This window comes from Myotis davidii, unplaced genomic scaffold (genome assembly GCF_000327345.1).
Source record: "Myotis davidii unplaced genomic scaffold, ASM32734v1 scaffold115, whole genome shotgun sequence".
Classification (NCBI taxonomy): domain Eukaryota; kingdom Metazoa; phylum Chordata; class Mammalia; order Chiroptera; family Vespertilionidae; genus Myotis; species Myotis davidii.
Genome location: NW_006291010.1, coordinates 1628238 through 1651558, shown reverse-complemented (window position 1 = coordinate 1651558; position 23321 = coordinate 1628238). Strand labels below are relative to the sequence as shown.

At 36.4% G+C, this 23321-nt stretch overlaps 1 protein-coding gene across 1 annotated transcript in view; it reads right to left on the bottom strand.

Moving 5' to 3' along the window:
• SEC62 (SEC62 homolog, preprotein translocation factor) overlaps positions 1-23321 on the bottom strand; it is a 30336-nt gene that overhangs the window by 6074 nt on the left and 941 nt on the right. The window contains exons 2-7 of the mRNA XM_006764088.2: positions 16011-16119; positions 14901-15006; positions 8529-8733; positions 7343-7435; positions 4914-4974; positions 1954-2073 (exon numbers count right to left, since the gene is read on the bottom strand). Coding sequence (XP_006764151.1) covers positions 1954-2073; positions 4914-4974; positions 7343-7435; positions 8529-8733; positions 14901-15006; positions 16011-16119 — 694 coding nt within the window. The remainder of the gene's footprint in view (positions 1-1953; positions 2074-4913; positions 4975-7342; positions 7436-8528; positions 8734-14900; positions 15007-16010; positions 16120-23321) is intronic.

Sequence of the window (23321 nt, the reverse complement as noted above, 5' to 3'; positions counted from 1 at the left end):
GAGAGTTAGAAACATCAATGAGAGAGAAACATCGATCAGCTGCCTCCCGCACCGGAACCTGGGACCTTTCGGTCTGCAGGCTGATGCTCTATCCACTGAGCCAAACCAGTTTTGGCGGCTTCTCATTCTTGATACACTACCACTATTTACCTGCTTCACGGTATGTCTTGGCCTACAAATGTGCTGTGTTACATGCAAAGCATCAGGGGATTTTCTCAAGGTGACTAAGCTACAGGAAGGAAAAAAATGAAAGGCAGGTGGAAAGGCTTCACACAGTCAGAGATCTGATAAAAAAAAAAAGAGGCCTGTAAACCCACTTGAGTGAAAACACTAGATGAGCTCCTGGGCCCACGGATGGAGGCACCAACTCAGAACATAGCTTGATGTCTAGGATGAAGGCATATACAGAAGGAAATTGCGTAGGGCTGTAGAAGTAATGCTTTATAAATGTAAGAGTCTATTATTATCATAGAACCTCAGAATAACTTGCACTTACTTCAGGTATTCTTGGTCAAATTATGTCCTCTAACAATAGGTACTAGGTTAATAATGTGGGTCTTGTTTTTAATTTTTATACAGAAATACTCCTATATGTCTTGGTGGAAAGCTGATTTATCAGTTGGAAAAAATAATCAGAAATCAGTACCACATGCTAACATAAACTCAAGCATGTCAAACTCTGTTTATTTGGCCCGTGTTAGCCTTTGAGTTTGACATGCTTGCTCTAGATCAGAGGTTCTCAACCTTCTGGCCCTTTAAATACAATTCCTCATGCTGTGACCCAACCATAAAATTATTTTCGTTGCTTCTTCATAACTGTAATGTTGCTACTGTTATGAATCGTAATGTAAATATCTGATATGCAGGATGGTCTTAGGCGACCCCTGTGAAAGGGTTGTTCGACTGCCAAAGGGGTTGCGACCCACAGGTTGAGAACTGGTGCTCTAGATGGTTCAAGGAATTATATGTAAGTAAAAAATCAGTAGACAACTTTGGATAAGCTAAGAAAAATTCCTTTTCCAAAGCGAAAAATTAAATTAGACGTGCCCACCCAATGTCAGAAAATCTTCAAAGACTAGGATTTTAAGTAAAATAATATTTGTTGAATTTTTTCATGGTAAGTAACATGCTCATTGTAAAAAATACAGACAAGTGTAAAAAAATAGCATTAAAATCATTCATAACTATCACCACTATTTATATTTAGGTACATTTCCTTCCAGTCAAACCCTTCTTGGCATTGAGTGCTTCCATTTCAAAAAAATCTTCCTAATTAAATAGACAAAACCCACTTCATTATTTTATTATTGTTTGATTACTAGTGATGAGCATTTTTCATGTATTTATTAATCACTTATTTTTAATATCCTCTTTTAAACTGGGTTTTTATATCGTTTTGTTTTTAACTATGAAAAACATCCAGAGATGTAAAACAAAATTACTCATGTGTTCTTGTTTGACTTTTAAAAAACATTTTAAAACTCCTTAATGCATCTAGAATTTATTTTGGCACAGAGATACAAATTGATTTTTCCTAATGGTAAGTCAATTGTTTAGAATCATTTATTAAATATATACAAGGAATTTAAATATTTACTATGTTTCATTTGCTTAAGTCAAATATAAAAATGTTTTACTGAAAATATGTATAACAAAGAACAATCATGATAAAAATATTAACATCCTTGTAGTAGCTAATTTTTAAACCCTATCAATGTGCACATTAAGCCATATTAAATCTTTTTTTTCTTCAGAATAGATCAAATCTAATCAAGCATATATACTACTCCTTCAAGTCTGAGTCAGATTTGGGATATGACCCAAAAAGTAGGTCGATACACTTTTTTATTTACCAATTTTAATTGTGATGTTAATTACTGAAGCTCCAGGCTACAGTTCTAAATACTCAATATCTACCTTATTGAAGTCAGTTGTACTATTAACAATACTTACCAATAGCAAGGAGAAGAATGCTGGCTACAAAACAGCCTGCACCCACACTGAGGTAATAAACACCCACTCTCATTTCTGCTGGCCAAAGAGGGAAGAGGGTGGCTGCTATCACTGCAATCACTGGAAGAAGAAATGACAAAGTTACATAGATAACTTTTAGATTAAAATTTTAAATGGCATGGATGATATAACAGTGAATATATTCCTAGGGGGAAAAGTGAAACATAAATATATTAAAATAGAGGCCCTGTGCACGAAATTCATGCACTCGAGTTGGGGGGGGGGTGTCCCTCAGTCAGGACGGCGCCCTCTTGCAGTCCAGGAGCCATCAGGGGATGTCTGACTGCTGGCTTAGGCCCGCTCCCCACCAACTGTTAGACATCCGTAACACTGCTGCAGAGGCGGGAGAGGTTCCTGCCACTGGTGCTGCGCTCACCAGCTGTGAGCCCGGATTCTGGCTGAGCGGCGCTCCCCCTGTGGGAGTGCACTAACCATCAGAGGGCAGCTCCTGCGTTGAGCGTCTGCCCCTCTGGTGGTCAGTGCGCATCATAGCATCCGGTCGTTCTGCCATTTGGTCAATTTGCACATTAGCCTTTAATTATAAGATATATTAAAAATTGCCATTTTTGTAGGTAAAATATGGTCAATTATCAACCATTTCCCATAATTCTGTTTAACATTTTAACTGCTGTTCCTAAATTAGGTTAAGAGTTTTCTAGTATAAATTTCATATAGTTAGAAAAAAGTGCTGTCAAAAAATGTGAAGTTGTTATTAGCTCCTTAAATGATCAATTGCTACTGTTCTCCAGCAATGTCTACTTTATTTTTTGACTATAAGATATCTGTCTACTGAACAGGGGAGCTTAAAGAAACAACAACCTAACAATAAAACTAACAACAACAAAAAAGATTCAACAGATCCTCTCTCGAGATTCTGATTCTGGGGTGGAACTCTGACAAACTGAAAAGGTCACCCTGTGGTAAGCTAAGAAAAATTCCTACTTCTTTCCCGAAGTGAAAGACTGTATCAGACCTGTCCTCCCTACGTGAGAAAATCTTTACAGACTAAGATTTTAAGTTAAACAATATTTATTGGATTTTTTTCATGGTAACATATATGCTTATTGTAAAAATTACAGGCAAGTATAAAAAATAACATACAAATCATAACTATCACCACTATTTATATTTAGGTGCATTCAGGTGTGATACAGAGGTTTTTGATAGGTAGGAAAACTGTATACAAGTAACTTTAGTTTTTTTTAAGTACAGTGGGACCACACTGAATAATTGTAAGAAATTAGAAGTCTGGTTATTAGGTCTTTAGAGCAAAAGAGCTCAGAATTCAAATTCTAGCTATATCATTTATAAGCTAAGTAACCCTGGGCAAGTTATTTAACCCCGTTGAGGCTAAATTACTTTATATATATATTTAATACATGTCTGTTCCTATTTTTTAAAGGTTGCTGTAAGGATGAAATGAAATAATGCATATAAAATAATTAGCAACATTACTAGTACTTAGTCGGTAATCAATAGCTATCAGATATTTGTACTGGAATTATCTGAGTTTCAACTTTTTGAATGGGGTCCTATGATACCTTATTGATCAAGCTTGTTTAACTGCTCCTTTTTTTTCACTTGTTAAATCATTCTCTCCCTGCCCACCTATGCCCCTCAACCTGAATAACACATACCCATAGTTAAAAATCCACACAAATAAAAACAAAGCAAAAGGTATAAAGGGAGGTCTTCTTCAAATTCTTGGTTCATTCCCCAGAAGTTAATTAGTAGAGACTGCCTATATAAAATTAAATTTGGTACATAGAATTTTTTTCTACATAAATAAGCTTATACTAGCCTTACTCTTTTGCAATTTCTTTTCCATTTAATCAGTTCTAGATATCTATCAGTACATTCTACCTAATTCTTTAAAAGCTGCATTGTATTCTAGTGGGCAGTTTCACCATTTTCCTTCAGAGTAATTTTCTACTGAAGAATAAGAATTATTACCAGTTTTACCCTATTATACACAACAGTTCAACAAATACCAAACTACATGTACATTTGTACAACTGATTACAGCACAAGATAAATTAGCTGAGATGTAACTGTTAGGTCAAAAGATATAGATATTTAAAATTTGAGACACAATTGCCTAATTACCCTCCTAAATATAATCTGAGGGATTTGGATTAGAATAGATAACTGTCAATGCACACTTCTGAATAAATTCTTTGTGCAACTGTATTAAGAACAGCCATGGCCCCTGGCTGAGTGGCTTAGCTGCTTGGAGCACTGTCCCATACACCAAAAGGTTATGGGTTTGATCCCTGGTCAGAATGCATATGGGAGACAACTGATCGATGTCTCTCTCTTTCACATCCATGTTTCTCTTGCTCTCTGTCTCTCCCCCTAAAAAAAATTAATAAAAATACATCCTCGGATGAGGATAGAAAAGAAAAAAAAAAGAACAGCCATGGGATAAATTTTGAGAAGTAGAATAGCTGGGTCAGTGTATATACATTTAAAATCTGAAAAGGCATTGCCAAACTGCCCGCCATAAAAACGTAAACAAGGGACATACCATCAACTGTTGGAGAGTGTTAGTGTTTCTCAAGTGTTAGACTAACTTCATTAAGAATAGATATTATCAAACTCTGTAATTCTCTTAATCACTGTTGCTTTACTTTGTATTTATTATGAGTGTGATTAAGTATCATTCATGATTATTGGTCACTGTATTTCTTTATCTGTGAGCTATCTTTACCATTTTTCTACCAGGTTGTTAATCTCTTAAATATCTTTGCTTTAATGTGTTGCAAATACTCTCGTCATTTTATCTTTTATCTTCTGACTTTAACGTATATTTTAAAAACATAACTATTTTATATTAAATATTTTTCTTTATGGCATCCGCATTTTTATTTTCCTTTCTAAATTTTAGAGATTGTACTTACCAAGAATTAATCCCATGACAAAGGTTTTAAAGTGAACTGGGTCATAGATCCACACAAATACCTAGAGGAATCAAGAAACCACAGTGCTGTAAGTTTTAAGGTCACATTAGAAGGTAAGCACAATTCTGTTTTAGATCTTCTACAAGAGTAATTTCCAACCTCTTGACACTTGAGAACTGCTTTTTAAGGTAAACAAATTTCAAATACCTTTCCTTCAGTATTATTTTGGTTTATTTTGTTTCCAGTTAGAAAACTGTTTAAAAAAACCATAAATTCTGTAATGCACTTAAGTAAATTTCTACCTATTTACATGCTTTTAACAATTTGTTCATGTGTGTAAACTATTACTTATTCAACCTGAAGACCAAAAGTTTACCTTTTTGTCTTTAATATAATTATGTACACTGGCATGAGCAGAACAGTCTGGGTTAAGAGCACAGTTTCCAGCCAGGCTCTATTACAGATCCGGCAGCTCTCAACCCCACCCTTTTCTTTCCCATGGATGATACGAAAAACCATTATTAAAAGGTCACGCTTATCGAACATAAAGATGCTATGACCTCCTGCAATAATTTCATTGCCTACTTCCCCAGGGAAGGTCTGTAGCCTATACACTGGAAACCACTGCTTTAAAGCTTAACTTACTTTATAGAATAGAAACTGACTTCATTCAGAACAATCAAACGCTGCATAATCATCATCCACAAAACTCCTAGATTTATCTCTTAATTTCTATAAATAACAATACTCCTTCCATTTCCTGGTTCTACTTTGACAACTCTTTGGTATTGTCTTTTGATTTGTTTCTATTTTTAACACTGGAGGTTCCATTCTTCTTTTCTTTAACTCTGCATATTTCCCCTGGAAATCAGATCCACAGACATCACTTCTGCCAGTTAGCATTCTAAAAAACCAAATTTTTAAAGACATTTCCCACCTCTGTACATTTGAAAGCCTGCTTCTTTGCTACATCTTTCTACAGAATAAAATCTAGCCTTTTCAGGAATGCAAGCATCATGGTTTTGCTCAAACTGCTTCATTTGCCTAACAGGTCTATAACACCTTCCTGGTGCACCTGGTAATGTGCCAATCATCCTTCAAGGCTCAGCTCAAGTGTTTAGGATCTTCAGAACTCCTTATCTTCTTGATTAAATTAACAATCTCTAATCTGTATTCTCACATCATTACACTTAACACATTGTAACATAGTACCATGTTTAAAGTTTGTACGTTTGCTAGACAATAAGAGCATCTAAGAAGAGACTATGTATCATGCTATTCCCAGCATCTATAAAAATGTTGTGGCATAATATTTTGGCCAATGTTGATGTGTAGTCTCCAATTATGTGGCTCTTAAGCATGGGTTCACATCAGAATCACCCTGGGACATGTTGCAGAAGAAGACACACACACATACACACACGAGATTCTCATGCAATTGTGTCCAAAATGAGCCTAGGACACATATTTTCTGAAAAGCTTTCCTAGAATTTCAAACTCATACCTCCCAGAAATCACTAATTCTACTTTACATATACTATTTTTGTATTAGGTATAGGAAGAATAGATCTTGAAAATCACAACAATTTAATGGCCAGTATATAACTAATACTTCCGTAATGGTTTAATGACTAAATTAACCATTTTGCTCTTTTTCCTTTGATAGCAATGGAAATCCTGCATTTTTGGCTGGGCAAACAACTGCCCAGTACAAAAAGCATATTTCTAAGATTTTACTGCAGGTAGGCATGACCATGTGAATAGGTTCTGGATAATGGAATCCAAGAAAGGAAACTGCCAGTTTCCTGGGAGGTGTCCTTAAAGAGGAGGCAGGTCCCTCTTTCTTCTTCCCTCCTTTGGATGCAGATACAAGGCTGGCAATCATCTGGGACCATGAGGGAATTATTCTTCACATAGAAGGGAGAGTTCAGACCTACCATGGAGCTGCCATTATCTGTAGTGCTTATCCTTCAGATTTCCTTGATGACAGAGAAATAAGCATTTATTTTGTTTTAACTGTTATTTCAAGTTTCCTATCACTCATACACAGCTGAACCTAATTCTGACTGATTTTTCATAAATTTCATGTCTTCAGATAAATTATTGATTTTCAAAATATGTTTTTTATTGATTTTAGAGAAGCGGGGGATGGAAAGAAAGAGGGAGAGAGAGAAAAACATCCATAGGTTGCATCCTGTACGTGCCCTGACTGGTGATTAAACCCGCCAGCCTTTAGTATACGGGATGATGCTCCAACACACTGAGCCACACTGGCCAGAGCCAGAGAAATAATTTATTTTTAAAAAGAGTAAATTTTATATCTACCTCGTTAGATTTATCTAAATTGTTTTCTTAGCGAAAGCATTCAAGATAATTCTAAATATTCCTATGGAAAACAGGATTTCTACCTATCAGCTAGATACTCTCACCTCATTTCCATCCAGAAAAACTTGATCATCATGTGGCTCAAGCTTGAATTTTTTCTTAGTTTCCTTCTTTTTGGGAGTTCCTGGAGCTTCCTCCTATTAAAACACAAGTTAAATAGAAGAAAAAGCACTTACAAACAAGTAAACAAGCAAAAAGCACAATGACATTCATATAGTAACAAAATTTTAATCTTTGAGATACAGAGATAAAAATTCTCAACCATGGTATTTATAAAAACCCGAACATGCTTATCTTAAACTAGATGCCCAGTGCACGAATTTGTGCACAGGTAGAGGTCCCTTGGCCTGGCTGGCAATCAAGGCCTATAAGGGGCCAGCCAGGGGAAGGGACCCCAGGAGGTTGGTCAGCTGGTTGAGGGGCTGGCCGGCTGGGGGGAGGGACTGTGGGACATTGGCTGGCTGGCCCTCTGATCAGGGCCATCATGGTGGGGAGGGAGGCTGACTGGGGGGAGGGGCTGTGGGAGGTTGGCTATGGGAGTGCACTGACTACCAGGGGGCAGCTCCTGCATTGAGCATCTGCCCCCTGGTGGTCAGTGCACATCATAGTGACTGGTCGACTGATTGTTCGGTCTAACGGTCGCTTAGGCTTTTATATATATATACTAGAGGCCCGGTGCACAAAAATTTGTGCACTCGGGGGGGGGAGGGGGTCCCCTCAGCCTGGCCTGTGCCCTCTTGCAGTCTGGGACCCCTCAGGGGATGACCACCTGCTGGCTTAGGCCCGCTCCCCAGGGAATCGGGCCTAAGATGGCCGTCAGACATCCCTCTGGCAGCCCGGGAGCCCTTGGGGGATGTCCACTCGCCAGTGGGGAGGAGGCCTAAGCTGCAGTCAGACATCCCTAGTGCTGCTGAGGAGGCGGGAGAGGATTCCAGCACTACTGCTGTACTGGCAGCCGTCAGCCTGGCTTGTGGCTGAGCAGAGCTCCCCCTATGGGAGTGTGCTGACCACCACAGGGGGCAGCTCCTGTATTGAGCGTCTGTCCCCTGGTGGTCAGTATGTGTCATAGTGACCAGTCATTCCCAGTCGTTCTGCTGTTAGAGTCAATTTGCATATTACCCTTTTATTATAATAGGATGGTTGTTACATAGCATTTCAAGATTGCTCATATGCCAGTAATCCTGTGCACATAATGACTTTTGATTTTTACTTAATCTTAATTGAAATCACCTTTTTGGATTCTTCCTTTTCACCATCTTTTTTTTTCTCTTTTTCCTTTTTGGTCTTTTCATCCTTTAGATTTTCTTTCTTGCTCTTTTTATCTTCTTCTTTTCCACTTTCAGCTTTTCCTTTTTCTTTTTCCTTTTTAATGTCTTTATCATACTTCATTTTCATTACTTTTAGTGCTCGGTGAAAAAACTGTTTCTTTAAAAGCCTTTAGAAAAAAGGTATGAAAATTATAAGATACAGACTGAAAAGCAAAAATATCAAGACCTGAATAAAATGAGCAGGGGAAGACATACATTGGCAACTCACAGAGAAATTATAATTAGTAAGCCATGGAAAATAAAAATCAACCCCACCTCTAATAACATAAAAAAATACTACAGAGCCAATCTGAGTATATAAAAGCTAATTTTCATTTTTAAACTACATAATTTAGATATGAGATTGTATAGATTTGGAATTATCCTTATGAAATTTTCTCTACGTTCATTAAGAGTAACCATGACTCTGTTTTATTTAATGTTGTCTCAAATTTCTAACCTTATAATCCCACTGAAAAATCCTGACATTTGTCACCTCAAAGCCATCTTTTCAAATCTTATGTTCCAGTTTCAGAGTTTCTGATTTGTGCCTTCATTTCTGCTTGATCAAGTACAATCACCAAAACACAACTCACTGCCACCACCTGTGCCTGTTAATGGTCATTACCCACCTTCAGGGGCCTGCTAAGCATGTCATACCACCTGTTAACTGGATGCCCCTCTCCTGCCAAATGATCACTTATTTCTGGTATTATGCTCTGCCCTCCAAGCACTGGTTTTTATGTGCCTGGCTGGGCTTCTTTCTGCTGCCCCATTAGTACACCCCATGGACATCTTCACAAAGCTAACTTTTAGGTATCCTCACCTGGTCTTCCACTTGTTCAAAAGATCTATATAGGAAGTAATCGTGCAACTGTGTGAAATACCCCTAAAAACTCAACCGTTAATATCCGCTACACATATACATATGTACGTAAACCAACAAAAAATTGAAATGAGTCCCTTAATAATTAACTACTTATGGGTAGAAAGTGAGATTTAAGAGTAGTGGTAGGTATTTGAATATTAAGGGAGATTTCAAAATTTTACTCTACTTCAGAATTTCTTATAAAAATTTATAATGAAAATATTCTAATTTTATTTACTTCTGTACTTATGTGATTTCCAGATTTTCTATCAGGAACATTAATTACCACTTAACATGAAAACAAAAACACATCCTATTCATTGTATATTAGTTACAAACCAGCATTTCATATTACAGTTCATATTATGGATTTCCATATATGAAGAGTACATATATATATACACACAGATACTTGAGTACACATTCTCAAATGGTAATGTGTTTTATATAACTAATTTGGATTTTCTTCTATATCATTTTAAGTGGAAATATTTGTTCTTAATAAAGTAATAAATAATTTAAAAAATCAAACAGAATTTTAAGAGAAAAAAATCTTTCCCTTAGTGAGTAGACACAGAAGTGCACAGAGCCAGTAGGAAAATCAGCTCTGTCACCACTCCTGCACAGTTGCTCCACCCCATAAAAGGAAAATAGACTGTAAACCAAATTGTTTAAAAATTCATATTCAGCCCTGCTGGTGTGGCTCAGTGGTTGAGCATCAACCCATCAACCAGGAGGTCACATTTGATTCCTGGTCAGGGCACATGCCTGGGTTGCAGACTCAATTCCCAGTAGGGGGCATGTAGGGACAGCCGATCGAGCAACGATTCTCTCTCATCACTGATGTTTCTATTTCTCCCTCTCCTTTCCTCTCTCTAAAATCAATAAAAAAAAAACACATATAAAAATGTTTTTTAAAAATGTGGTAGCTATTTCATAGGGGTTTCTAGGACTAAATGAGAAGCATGGTGCCTGACATATATGTTAGCCATTACTGCCATAACAAAATCTTGAATTTCTTTAATAGGTATGGAATACACATACACAAACACATTTGGTCTCCCGAATCACTAATTTTAACATCATTCCATCCTGTAATAAGTAATACTAGTAATAAGTAGAATCATTGACTTATTCCTTGATAGGTTTCCAGAGAGCTTCTACTTCAACTCACTGTATGCCTCAAAAGTGAGATGACATTTACTGCTGTAATAATACCAGGGCCTCCATTAATTAAGCTTTAGTACATCATATAGCACAAATCACTTACACAAAGTTCTCTGACACTTTCACATAACTATTCATATTTCCCTATCTTACTTCCCCATACTTCCCTGTTCTGTGCCCTTTGCCAGGATCAAATGTCCTTTCTCCTATCGTTTGCTGGGTAATCAGCTATCTATGTTTCAAAATTTGAAAAAACACATTTTTCCTGTGAAGCCATTCTTGAAGTTTCCCCATCTCTGTCTTCCTTACGGAACACACTGCACTGTAGCAGTCATGAATCTTCTTTAACAGACTAGATTAGGTGCTTTGGAGGCAGGAACCAAGTCACAGTCATCTTTGTATTTCCGGGGCCTGGCATGTAATAGATATTTGTTGAATAATAAATTGATTAAAGGCAGCAAGTTATTAAATTGCTTTCCTCACCTCTTAATTTTTTTTTTAGGTTTAACAAACATTTATAGATGCCAGATATGTGTTCAGGACTTTCACTTATGTGACAATGGTGAGGTTTCATTAAATGCCCACATTGTGCTATCAAGTAACAATAAAGTATAAAACAGTCCTACAATTGCCTTCAGATTTAGCTGCCAAGAAGTAAAAAAAAACTAACACGTGCTACAATTCTAAAGTAGTTAAGGGCTAAACTATATGATAGCACCTTTATAAATACTGTAGAACTTTAGATACAAAGATTAATGTGAGTTGGAGGACCTGAGGAGTATCACATGGTGGAGATGGAACTTGAGAGATATATATATTGAAAAGCAGACAGGAGAGAGGGAGAACCATTTGGGAAAAGTGGCAGGTTATGATTAAATAAAGACTAGAAGAGAGAATGAGTGTGGCATATGAGCAGGAGTTGGAAGGAGATTATTGGACTGAGCGCTGGTGATGCAGTCATTTGGGAGAGTTAGGATGGTGCTAGATTAAAGGCTGAAGAGTTCGTGCTTGAAATAGGACACAAAGGACCACTGCACTAGGACATCTTAGATAAGTTTGTTTTGTGTATTATCCTACACTTTCTGGTTCTGCTTGTCTTCAGACTCCCTTAAGCCCACTTAGCAGCTTCAGAAAATGAGACTGGAAAAGTGTCCTTTTGTACTTTTGTCTATAGCCAAGCAGGAATCCATGAGGGCTTGGCCATCATGAGGCCTCCATGGTTGTATTAGAAGTGGCTTTGAAGAATTTAAGTAGTTATGTGTCCCCATTTTAGTGCAGAAAGGAAAAACAACCTGACATGAATGGGAATAACATACACAATGAAAAATAAGTGTATCTCTAGGGCAATGGTCGGCAAACTGTGGCTTGCGAGCCACATGTGGCTCTTTGGCCCCTTGACTGTGGTGGCTCTTCCACAAAATACTGGCTCTTCCACAAAATACTGATGTCTGCGCATGGGCCAAGAAGTTTCAATCGCACTGTATGTGTGCGCCCGCATGTGGTAATTTGTGGAAGAGCCACAGTCAAGGGGCCAAAGAGCCGCATTTGGCTCGTGAGCCACGGTTTGCCAACCACAGCTCTAGGGCATTTTCTGTACTCAGGTCTTTTGGGCTTTTCATATAACAAGGTATCAATACTTCTAAAAAGCTAACAGATGTGGCTTAATGCTGGCTGCTCTCCTCAGAAATTTGGGCTTATAGATTTAATATTCAAATAGTTCTATTTTCCCTGCTATTTGAAAGTAAGAGAGTTCCTAGGAAACCTTTTGTAAGCTGAAAGGGAGGAAAATAAGGGTATCTCTTGGTTTTCAAAAATTTGCTTTATGTCACTTCACTTTAGTACCTATTTTTGTTAACCTAAAGAAATCTGAAGAGGATTTTTGCTTTTACAAATAAAGCTGTTACTGTAATAATGTAGGTCTTGCCCTAGCTGGTTTGGCTCAGTGGATAGAGCATCGGCCTTTGGACTGAAGGGTCCCAGGTTCAATTCCGGTCCAGGGTACATGCCCGTGTTGTGGGATCGATCCCCAGTAGGGGGTGTGAAGGAGGCAGCCAATCAATGATTCTCTCTCATCATGGATGTTTCTATCTCTCCCTCCCTCTCCCTTCCTCTCCGAAATCAATAAAAATATATTTAAAAAATAATGTAGGTCTTTTGTGAGCTTTTGAAAGCAGAGGATACCTGAACTGACAGGTGAATTCCTTCATCTTTATTTTTACTTCATTAAATGCATCATCATTTTGTTGGAGGAGACAGTATAGCATGCAGTGGTTAAGAGCATGGACTGTGGCCAGACTGGTGTGGTTCAGTGGTTGAACGTTGACCTATGAACCAGGAGGTCACAGTTCAATTCCAGGTCAGGACACATGCCAGGATTGCAGGCTCGATCTTCAATGGCAGGGGCGTGAGGGGGCAACCGATCAATGATTCTCTCTCATCATTGATGTTTCTATCTCTCTCCTTCACTCTTCGTCTCTGAAATATATATATAGCACAGGCTATGGAGTAAGACTGTTGCATTTAGAATTCGGGCTGATACTTTAATAGCTGTGTGACTTTGGATAATTTACATAGCATTCTCTGTTTTTGTGTTTATTACATTGCTTAGTTTTTATATCACATATAAAAAAATCTATTTTGAGGCAAGGCAGGGAAATTTGTACTTTGGAGTGCTAAACATACAAGTGGCTGTAAAGAAAAATACCAACTATACCACTGTTAGCTCATCCCTGCTCCAACAATGAAAATTGTATTGCTTCTGAAAGGTCCATTAGTGACTCTAGTTTTTAACAACTACAAATTTTAAGAAAAAAATTTTTTTAAATGTTTTTATTGATTTCAGAGAGGAAGAGAGAGGGAGAAATAGAAACATCAATGATGAGAGAGAATCACTGATTGGCTGCCTCCTTCACACCTCCTACTGGGATCGAGCCCACAACCCGGGGATGTGTCCTTGACTGGAATTGGAACCTGGGACCCTTCCACAGTCCAACGCTCTATCCACTGAGCCAAACCAGATAGGGCAATTTTAGAAATTTTAAATAATTCCTTAACTTTACAGCTTTAAAAACAAGGCTGTGAAGTAATGGTTTTTCAGAGGAGCCTCATGTGGCTGATACTTTAAATGTCTTTAGACAATATACTAGTGAATTGCTATGTGTACCTCCCTACCATACATATACAACAATCTAAAATGTCAAATTCCCACCTACTATAAACTATAGTGTCATAAAAAAAAAAAAACTTGGTTCATCAACATCTTAATAAATATGCTGAACTATTTAAACCAAAGGGAAAAAATGAAAAACAAAACAAAACAGCGTACTTATTTCCAAGAGGAAACTGATTTTTATATACCACTCACCATCAAAAGTTTTTCCCAAAGGAGTAATTATGAAAAACATGAATACACTAGAGGCCCGATGCACGAAGATTCGTGCAAGAATGGGCCTTACTTCCCCTGGCTGCCAGCACCGCCTTTGCTCCGGCTGGCCAGAGCTGCCTTTCCGCCTTCCCACGCTGCCCAGAGGCCTGGAGCGGCTGGAGCAGTGAGGAACGCCTGCATTGTTGTCCTGCCCTGCCCCCAGCCACTCAGCACCTGTGCATGCAAATTAACCCACCATCTTTGTTGGGTTAATTTGCATACTCACTCCTGATTGGCTGGCGGAGGGTGCGCAGGGATGGTCAATTTGCATCTTTCTCTTTTATTAGTGCAGATTACTGAACTGTCTATTCTTCATTTTGGAGTCAAGAAAATAGATGTTACAGCTGCCTTGATTTTATAAGGAGTAAATCAGCAATCACTAAACAAAATATGGAAGGGTACTGGCTAATAGGTCAGTGTGTAGGCACTGAAAGAACAAGCAAGCAAACAAAATCCCCAGGAACAACAGGTCTATTAGGAATCCATGCCAAAATTTTAGAAGACTCCCCAACCATTTGCTCTAGAAAAGAAAGACTTTTTTGTTCACTGTAGGCACTGTTGTATGATTTTTATTGCTGACCTCTTTGGTTTAGTCAGCCTGGCAAATGTACAAATGTTAATAGAACACAAATAAAAATCGTAAAAATATGATAGTATAACCAAATAAATGTACTTCCAGAGGTACTGAAGAAATCCAGTTTGCATGTAAAAGCTATGTTTGGGCTATGTTTTAATATCACTACATTTAATGATGAAAATGGGTAAGAAGCTTCAGAACTATGGAGATTATTACTAAGTTACTATTGAGTTATCCTTCACTAAGAAATAAACACTACCTGTTGCAGTAGTCAACCACAGACTCCCTTGTTGTAAATAAAGCTTCCTCTCCTTTCTTGGCCTTTGCCCACTTTGAATCCAAAAGGCAATCCACTGCTTTTGAAGCTAAAGAAGAAATTTATTATTTTACATTTAGTATACATAGAAATTTATGTCTACCTAAATAATATTTTCTAAGGCAAATTTCAACATAATGGCATCAGAAAATAAAACCAAATTCAATAGAAAATTTAAGTCTGACATGATCATGATAAATAGTTCCTCAAAACCTCCATTTGTGAAGCATATCAGTAAGCATCTTTTTAAAGTAATGCTGGGAAATAAATTATATTTTAAAACATTAACTAAGGCAAGATAAATTAATGGGAAAATATTCTAAACAAAGAATTCAAAATAAATATATCAGTCATCGAATAATTACAATTAAATGAAGGCTAAAGAAATAAAAAATCTTCCTCTCCTCCAGTAACAAATTCTGTCATTATGCTTTTAACTGTAACCCACTGAGGAATAAGTTCTGAACAAGCTACTGCTAGAAGCAGCTAAATATATTAGTTCTGAAGTGAATAGCACATCAATTTTTCTAAACTCTTAATGAATATAAAAATTAATCATTATAATTATATAAGAAAGGCAAGTAAATTTCTTTTCTATAATGGCAATTCAATCTTAATGGATCAGAGGCAAACTCAACTACTGTTTATAAGCTATGGGACTATGTTATAGGTAACACTAGCTTACAATAAGGGTGTTGGATTATGTGAAGATCCAAAGCTCCTAAGGTGGTTCCAACAGGATTTGCTTCACACTGAATTCTACTCCAGAGTTTTACAAACGGATTATCTTTAAGTACATGTACTATCTGAACAAAAGGTAGTATTAATACTGAAAACAAATTCCTTTTAAAAAATTTCCAAGAAATGTTATTACAAAGTACTTCCTTTTATCTTCTTATTACTGATAGTTTCAATCATAAAAGGAAAGAAAAGGACAATCAATTGTCATCACCCAGCTCCCCTAACCACACTTGGAAAACACTTTTAAAACGTCTACATATCCCAAATGTAGGTATCTTCATAAAGTATATACACTAACATATATAATCCTACCAATAAAATAGTCAACCCGATGGCCCATCATATTGGTAGACTTTGTTGGACAGTTGAATCGAAGGTATTTGGCTACAGCCTTTTCTTCTTTAGATGGCTCACCAACTTCCTGCAAAGTAAGAATATTAATTTAATGCAATCATTAACTTGAGAAATTCATGTACTAAAGAATAATTTACAAATATGTTCTGCAAATCTTTTTAAGTGGAACATAGGACTTTCTATCAAACTTTCTCTGGAGTAGATGTGGTAATCTAGACAAAAGACAGGATGGAGAATTTTTAAAATTACATGTCTTTCAAATATAAGTTGATAGAGCCAAAACCTGACTGCCTCTTGGCCTCAGCTACAGGCATTTATTTTGAGTTGTTTTTCCAGTATGGTAACTACATTGTACCAGTTCACCTTCACTCTTGCCTGGTCTCTTTTTATAAGCCACAAAGCAATAATTCAAAAGGTTAAGCGGTTGCTAACAGTGAGTGTCCAAATGTCAAAGTAAGTAGAAACAGGTGCCATAAATAAATATTAAATAACAACCAAAGCCATGTACTTGAACAATGGACAACAGACCTTAGGAGCAGGTCTCAGATTAACCAAAGATAGCTGCCCCAGTGTGGTAGCCATAAGAATGATCTGAGGTCTGAAACGCTGAAGACTGTACTCTCTTCCCTTTCCTGTGATTCCAAATCCCAGATACTGTTTGGGACTCCTTTCTCACCTTGTCTTGCTTCTTTTTTTCCCTTTTAGGGGTAAAGCAAAAATAAAAATGCAACAGATAAATTACACTTATATGAAGAACTGTTCATGGAAATACATGGAGAGTTCTGGAAAGGCTGCTTTAATCCTTCCCTCTTTTCTTTCTTCCATTTCTTCCTCTAAATTTCCTCTTACTTTCTTCATTGTTTATCATTCCCCATCTTCCGTTTATTTCCTTATATTCTAAACGACTTCTTTGATAATTCCTTCTGTGTACTTATTCTCCCCACCAATATACTGAAGAAACTGAAGGCAGTCTACGTTTGTATCATGTATGTGTGTATATATATAAATATATATTAACTTTTAGAAGTTGTCTTATTGCTGTAAGCTATTGAAACAAAAGTACTGCCTTTAATTACACGTTTAAGCATAATACATAAAGCGCACAAACAATATTTCTAGCAATATATAATCTAAATGTGACTAATTTCAGGAAAGTCTCTTTCTAAATGAATAAAGAGCCAAATAATAATAAAGAATTATTTGCTAAGAATCTAGGATGCTGAGAAGAATTAATGCTAAAAATACCTACATTTCAGGCAAGACATTCTAACATGAAATAGAAAAAAATAAACTACCTAAACCATCTGTTTTTTGAGTCAGTTTTCCCACGTACTACAGATAAGACTGAATTCAGCTATGTTTGATGGTGCTAAGGAACAAGTAACAAACCAAGGTTTCAGCTTTAATTTTATCCTGGAAGGAGTGATTTGTTACATGAAGTAAAAGCCTGTGCTTTGGTTGAGTCACCTGGCAGCCACTATTCATATTTCTTCCTTTGAATTTCCCAGCTCTACTTCCAGTAGCCCAACTGACGGTGAATGATTCTTATACTCTGATACTACCCCATTTGTGGATTATAATTTGTGTCAATAAAAATTAAAAGCCCAAACCATTCAATACAAATAAAGACTATAGTAAAACCCAAATATTTATATAACTACAAACCTTTTTTAAAAAAATATATTTTATTGATTTTTTACAGAGAGGAAGGGAGAGAGATAGAGAGTCAGAAACATCGACGAGAGAGAAACATCGATCAGCTGCCTCCTGCACATCTCCTACTGGGGATGTGCCCGCAAACCAGGTATATGCCCTTGACCGGAATTGAACCTGGGAACTTTCAGTCCACAGGCCGATGCTCTATCCACTGAGCCAAACCGGTTTAGGCATATATAACTACAAAACTTTTAGCTTTATATATAAAAATATGTATCACAGAAAAATAAAATCTTTAAAATATTTCAAAATCCAACACTCCAAGCTCACTAACATCTATGAGGTTCATAATGATTTGGTTTGGAGCCTACTCACAAAATACATTTCTGACTTGCTCAACGGTGAAATTCTATACTTCAATTTTTGAAATCACACTAAAATATACTAACATATATTAGTTTCATATATTAAATCATAGTACTTAATTATGTCTGTGTAATACACTGGACTTTCAGAAGTCTCATCGATTAGTAATTAATATCCTGTATATTTGTGATACAATAAAAAAAGTAATATTATAAATAGCTGAATACTATAATTGGCTTATAAAAAATTCTATTTTATAATCATGTCCATTTCCCCCCTAATTTGATATATCTGTTGTAAATATAAAGGTTTATCTAATTAACTAATAAGTTGTTACAGGAATATGCTTAATTAAAAATTATTGTGGGTGAGAAGTCTCAATAAACAAAAATCATTCAAATAACATACTTACTGAGTGTTTATATTATCTTTGGGTGCTACACTTAATGCCAAAATCCTGTAAAGCATGATACCTATACTTTGTTACAACTATCCAGGACAGCAATTATTATTTTTCAAAATAAGTGGTAGGAAAAAAATATTTTAGGAGTAGGATTATCAAAGTGAATGAAAATATCTATGAAAGACCTCTTGGAAGAGGGAGCTTGATTTTGAAAAAATAACAAGTTTGGGGTAAGTTGAACAGACAGCATAAACATTATGGCTAAGAATGAGCACAAAATTGGCTCCAAATAGAAACAAGTTAGGAAGCATTGTGAGGCTAAGTATGTAAGTAAGTTAGTAAGCAGAACAGGGCTAAAGATTCTTCCTGACAGTTTGAGAAATTTCAAGTAGTTAGTATTCAAGTAAAACACGATGTGATACTGGACTAGGAATGGGAAGAACTGTGGACATTTGAAACATTTCAAATGTAGAGGAGATAGGACTCAATGATAAAGGATGGATGAAATGGCCGAATCAAAGATGTCAGACCTCTAATTTGATCAACCAAAAGTACAGTTTTCCAAAAACAGAAATTTGGGAGGAAGGTGATTCTGGGGGAAAAACAATCATATCAACTTTAGGCATGACAAGTCTCCACTCCTACTAACACTCAAACCATTTACTGAGCACAGGCATAAATGCATTCATCTACTGATTGCTGATGGAGGCATCAACATGTAAAATCTCGTATTAAAATACACAAGAAACTGAAAAGTCCATTCTAGTTTTATACAGCAGGGAATCTGATACTACATGAATTCACATTTTTAAACCTCATTTTAACAATCAACTTAAAGTTCACCAAAGTCGTTTCCACACTGCAAAACAGATTTAAGTACAGTTGACCCTTGAACAATGCTAGGGTTAGGGTAGCAGAACTCCCGTGCAGTTGAAAATCTGTATATAATCTTTGACTACCCCAAAATTTTACAGTTGTCCCACGGCATCCGTGGGAGATTGGTTCCAGAAAACCCAATGGATACCAAAATCCCTGGATGCTCAAGTTCTGTATATTAAATAGCACAGATCAATAAATGCATATAGTCAAAACCGTGGATCCACTGGTTGAATCCACACATATGAAATCCAGGGAAACATATTTATTGAAAAAGATTTGTGTATAAGTGGGCCCACACAATTCAAATCCAAGTTTTTAAAGAGTCAGCTGTAATCTATTTTCATTCCTTTCCCCTCCTTAATAAAGCAACAACGAACTACTAAGCAACAATGAACAGAACAGACCCAGAAAACATGGGTTTGGATAATCTCTCCCAACTAGACACAGTTACTTATCCATTTATACTTAAAGTATCAGTATCTTCCCTTGAAACTGTAACTAGTGAATTCTGTCAAGATATTGGTTACAGTGGTTCTCAACCTGGGGGTCGCGATGCCTTTGGGGGTCGAACGACCCTTTCACAGGGGTCACCTAAGACTATCCTGCATATCAGATATTTATATTATGATTCATAACAGTAGCAATATTATACTTATGAAGTAGAAACGAAAATATTTTTATGGTTGCGGGTTACAACATGAGGAACTGTATTTAAAGGGCCAGAAGGTTGAGAACCACTGGTGTAACAGACCTGACACCTTCCTTGCTCCTTGAAGTTCAAATCCTAAAAACGTTTCTATTTTCCTTTGTGAATTATGAAATAAATGTTCATTATACCACATAAAGTTATACGTATTGTAGGCTGTCTTTAATGAAAGTATAGCATTTGTGCCATCTGCTAAGGCTTTGAAGCCAGAAAGACTGAATGCTGTATAAGAGTGCCAAGAGAACATGACCATGGGGACATGACCATGCGAAGCTGGTAATACAGAAGATCCTGCCATGGAGTCTTCACTCTCACTGCTCCCCTACAACAGCCTGAGTATAAAAGTCTTACCCTCTTCCTGTTTATGTACTAGAGACTACAGCACGTCCCCTTTTATTCCCTTTTGATGTGAACAAATCTTCAGAAAATTTCATAACTTTTCTAGAAACCTAACAAAAAGTGAAGGCCTTTTGAGAGTACCAGGACCCACTAATAAGAGAAACGAACTCATCAACCCTCAAATGAAAAGAACTTTATACAGCTCAATGAATGAGCTCAAATGTCTTAGAATGAGGAAGCGAAGAACCAATGTTTTGAGGCTGGACAACCATCTTTGCACTCAAACACCAAGATGCTAGCTGTTGCAACTCACAATCCAAAATTATATAAACTGAAAGTTTGGTTAGAACACTCTCAAGTTATTTAACAAATACTATTTTTACTTTGTACTACATCAACACTCAAATATTATAATTAGACAGGAATTGCCTTTTCTCTCTATATATAGCCAGTATTTAAGAACTTAAGACAACCTTTTTGAGAAAAAAATATTAGATCAAGTCAGTAAGCCTCAGGCCTCATTCAATCTTGTAGAAGTTTTAATTTAGAAGAATTTTAAAAATTGCTAGCCAATAGAAATCAACTGAACTGAGCAAAAAAAAAAAAAAAAAAAGAAAGAAAGAAAAAGGTTAGTTCACAAACTGAATTTGTATCTTCATACAAGTACTATGAAAATATTGGTGAAAATGCACACAGGGTTAACAGAATAAAATGTGAAAGCTGGAGGGGACCTTAGATATCATTTGCTTAAAGTCACACAGCACATTACTAATAAAGTCTGGCAAGTCTCTGTACCTTAACTCTACAGTGCCCTTCTGTAATACCCTCTTTGCTTCACTCCTATTGTAAGCCCTCCATTAAACTTCTGGGGATAGTTCTCACTTAGGACCTGCTTCCTGGGTTTCTTCTTTCTTCAGAAGGCCCCAGGTAGTCAGATTGTATAGTCTTAAACTTTCTCTTTTCTGAAATTAAGCCTATTGGCCCAAGATAAGGCAGAATTTTATTGCCGGGGACAGTTGGGTGCAACCAAATTAACTGAGATGCAGGTGATAAAAGTTCTAAGAATTAGTAAGCCATTTAATTTTCCAAAACGCAACTAGATATTTTTCATAAGCAGAATATTAATTGGGATAATTCTATCACTAGCATGGGCAAGTCATGTTAAGTAGGTTATACAATTTAATATAAAGATTTCAGGATTTAAGTATTTCAGAACAATTTATTCTTATTTTATCAATGGTAAGGTGGAAAGGATATTCAACGAAGAATTAAAAGAATTGGGCTAAATCTGGTTTTACTCTCTTTTTTTTAAAAAAAAAAATATATATTTTATTGATTTTTTACAGAGAGGAAGGGAGAGAGATAGTTAGAAACATCGATCAGCTGCCTCCTGCACATCTCCCACTGGGGATGTGCCCGCAACCAAGGTACATGCCCTTGACCGGAACTGAACCTGGGACCTTTCAGTCCACAGGCCAATGCTCTATCCACTGAGCCAAACCGGTTTCGGCTGGTTTTACTCTCTTGATGGGTGATCCTGGGTCAAGTCACATAACCTCACTGAACCTGTTTATCTGTAAAATGAGTGTAATGGTTTAGAGCAGTAAGTTGTATACCTAGTAATATTTTTTGATTGAGGTCCTAAAAATATTCATCAACATTATATTGGAAAATGTTTAATGATTGAGATTCTCAAATGAAAGTGATCTCAATCTAAATTGATGAAACATTTAAAAATAATTGTTACTTAATGCAATTCTGTAAATTTTTAAGAACATGCAGTAAGTGCATACAGGTTAACAGAAAATGCGACTTACTAGAAAGGTTGATTTAGAATCCTTAAAGGACAATGGGATGTGGGGGTGACGGTAGTGAGGTACTTCCGTGATAGGGCTTTGGGGCCAACACTCTGCTTTTATATAAGAACCGCATTTGTGCAAGAAGATTCCTAACAAACACTACTATTTGAAAATTCTTTTGAACTCTAAAATTTCATGGTACAGTACTGGGATTCTAAATCAACCTTTCTAGTAAGCGGCATTTTCTGTTAACCTGTATACACTTACTGTATGTTCTTAAAAATGTACATAATTGCATTAAGTAACAATTATTTTTAAATGTTTCATCAATTTAGACTGAGATCACTTTCATTTGAGAATCTCAATCATTAAACATTTTCCAATATAATGTCGATGAATATATGTAGCTTACTTCTGGTTTTCAGTGACCTGTAAAGTGAGTCCAAGAAGAAAATGTGACAAAATAGTCCTCTTGCTTCCAACTTTGATGGGATAAGAATCTGAAATTATGCTACACTAGGAAAAAGTAAATGAATTAGCTACTTTTTAAAAACCCTGAACTTATCTATATCAGTTATTCCCCCCAATGTACCAATTACAATTCACCACTAAATCTATTAAACATAAAAACCTTTTCTAAACAAAAAAACATCAAGTAACAAACAACAGGAAACTCAGTGGATATTACAGACCTTTTTGCCCAAAAGTCTTACAATAGAATCTTTTCGGTAACTTAAACTCTGAACTTTGTCACTACACTTGATCTTTTTGTCTAAAGTGATGCCAATAGTATAGTTTCTGAGTCTCTGGGATAAATAAGAAATGGTAGAAGATATTGTCTATTCTAATTTGTTAAGAATGTATAATAGTCTTCCAAGTAGCACTCCCAAGATCTTCACAACATTCTAGCACAGCTATATAGAAAACTATGATGAAAAAAACGTTTGATTTAGCAGCATGACAAGCTGATTTTTAACCATCAGATCCTCACATACTTATCTGATCCTCAAATACACAATAGGAAGTAAAAATCTATACGTCATACTCACAGCCTAATGGTTTACTTAATGAATCGGCAGGAGTTCATCTTTCTTCAGCATATCAGATTAATTAAAAAAAAC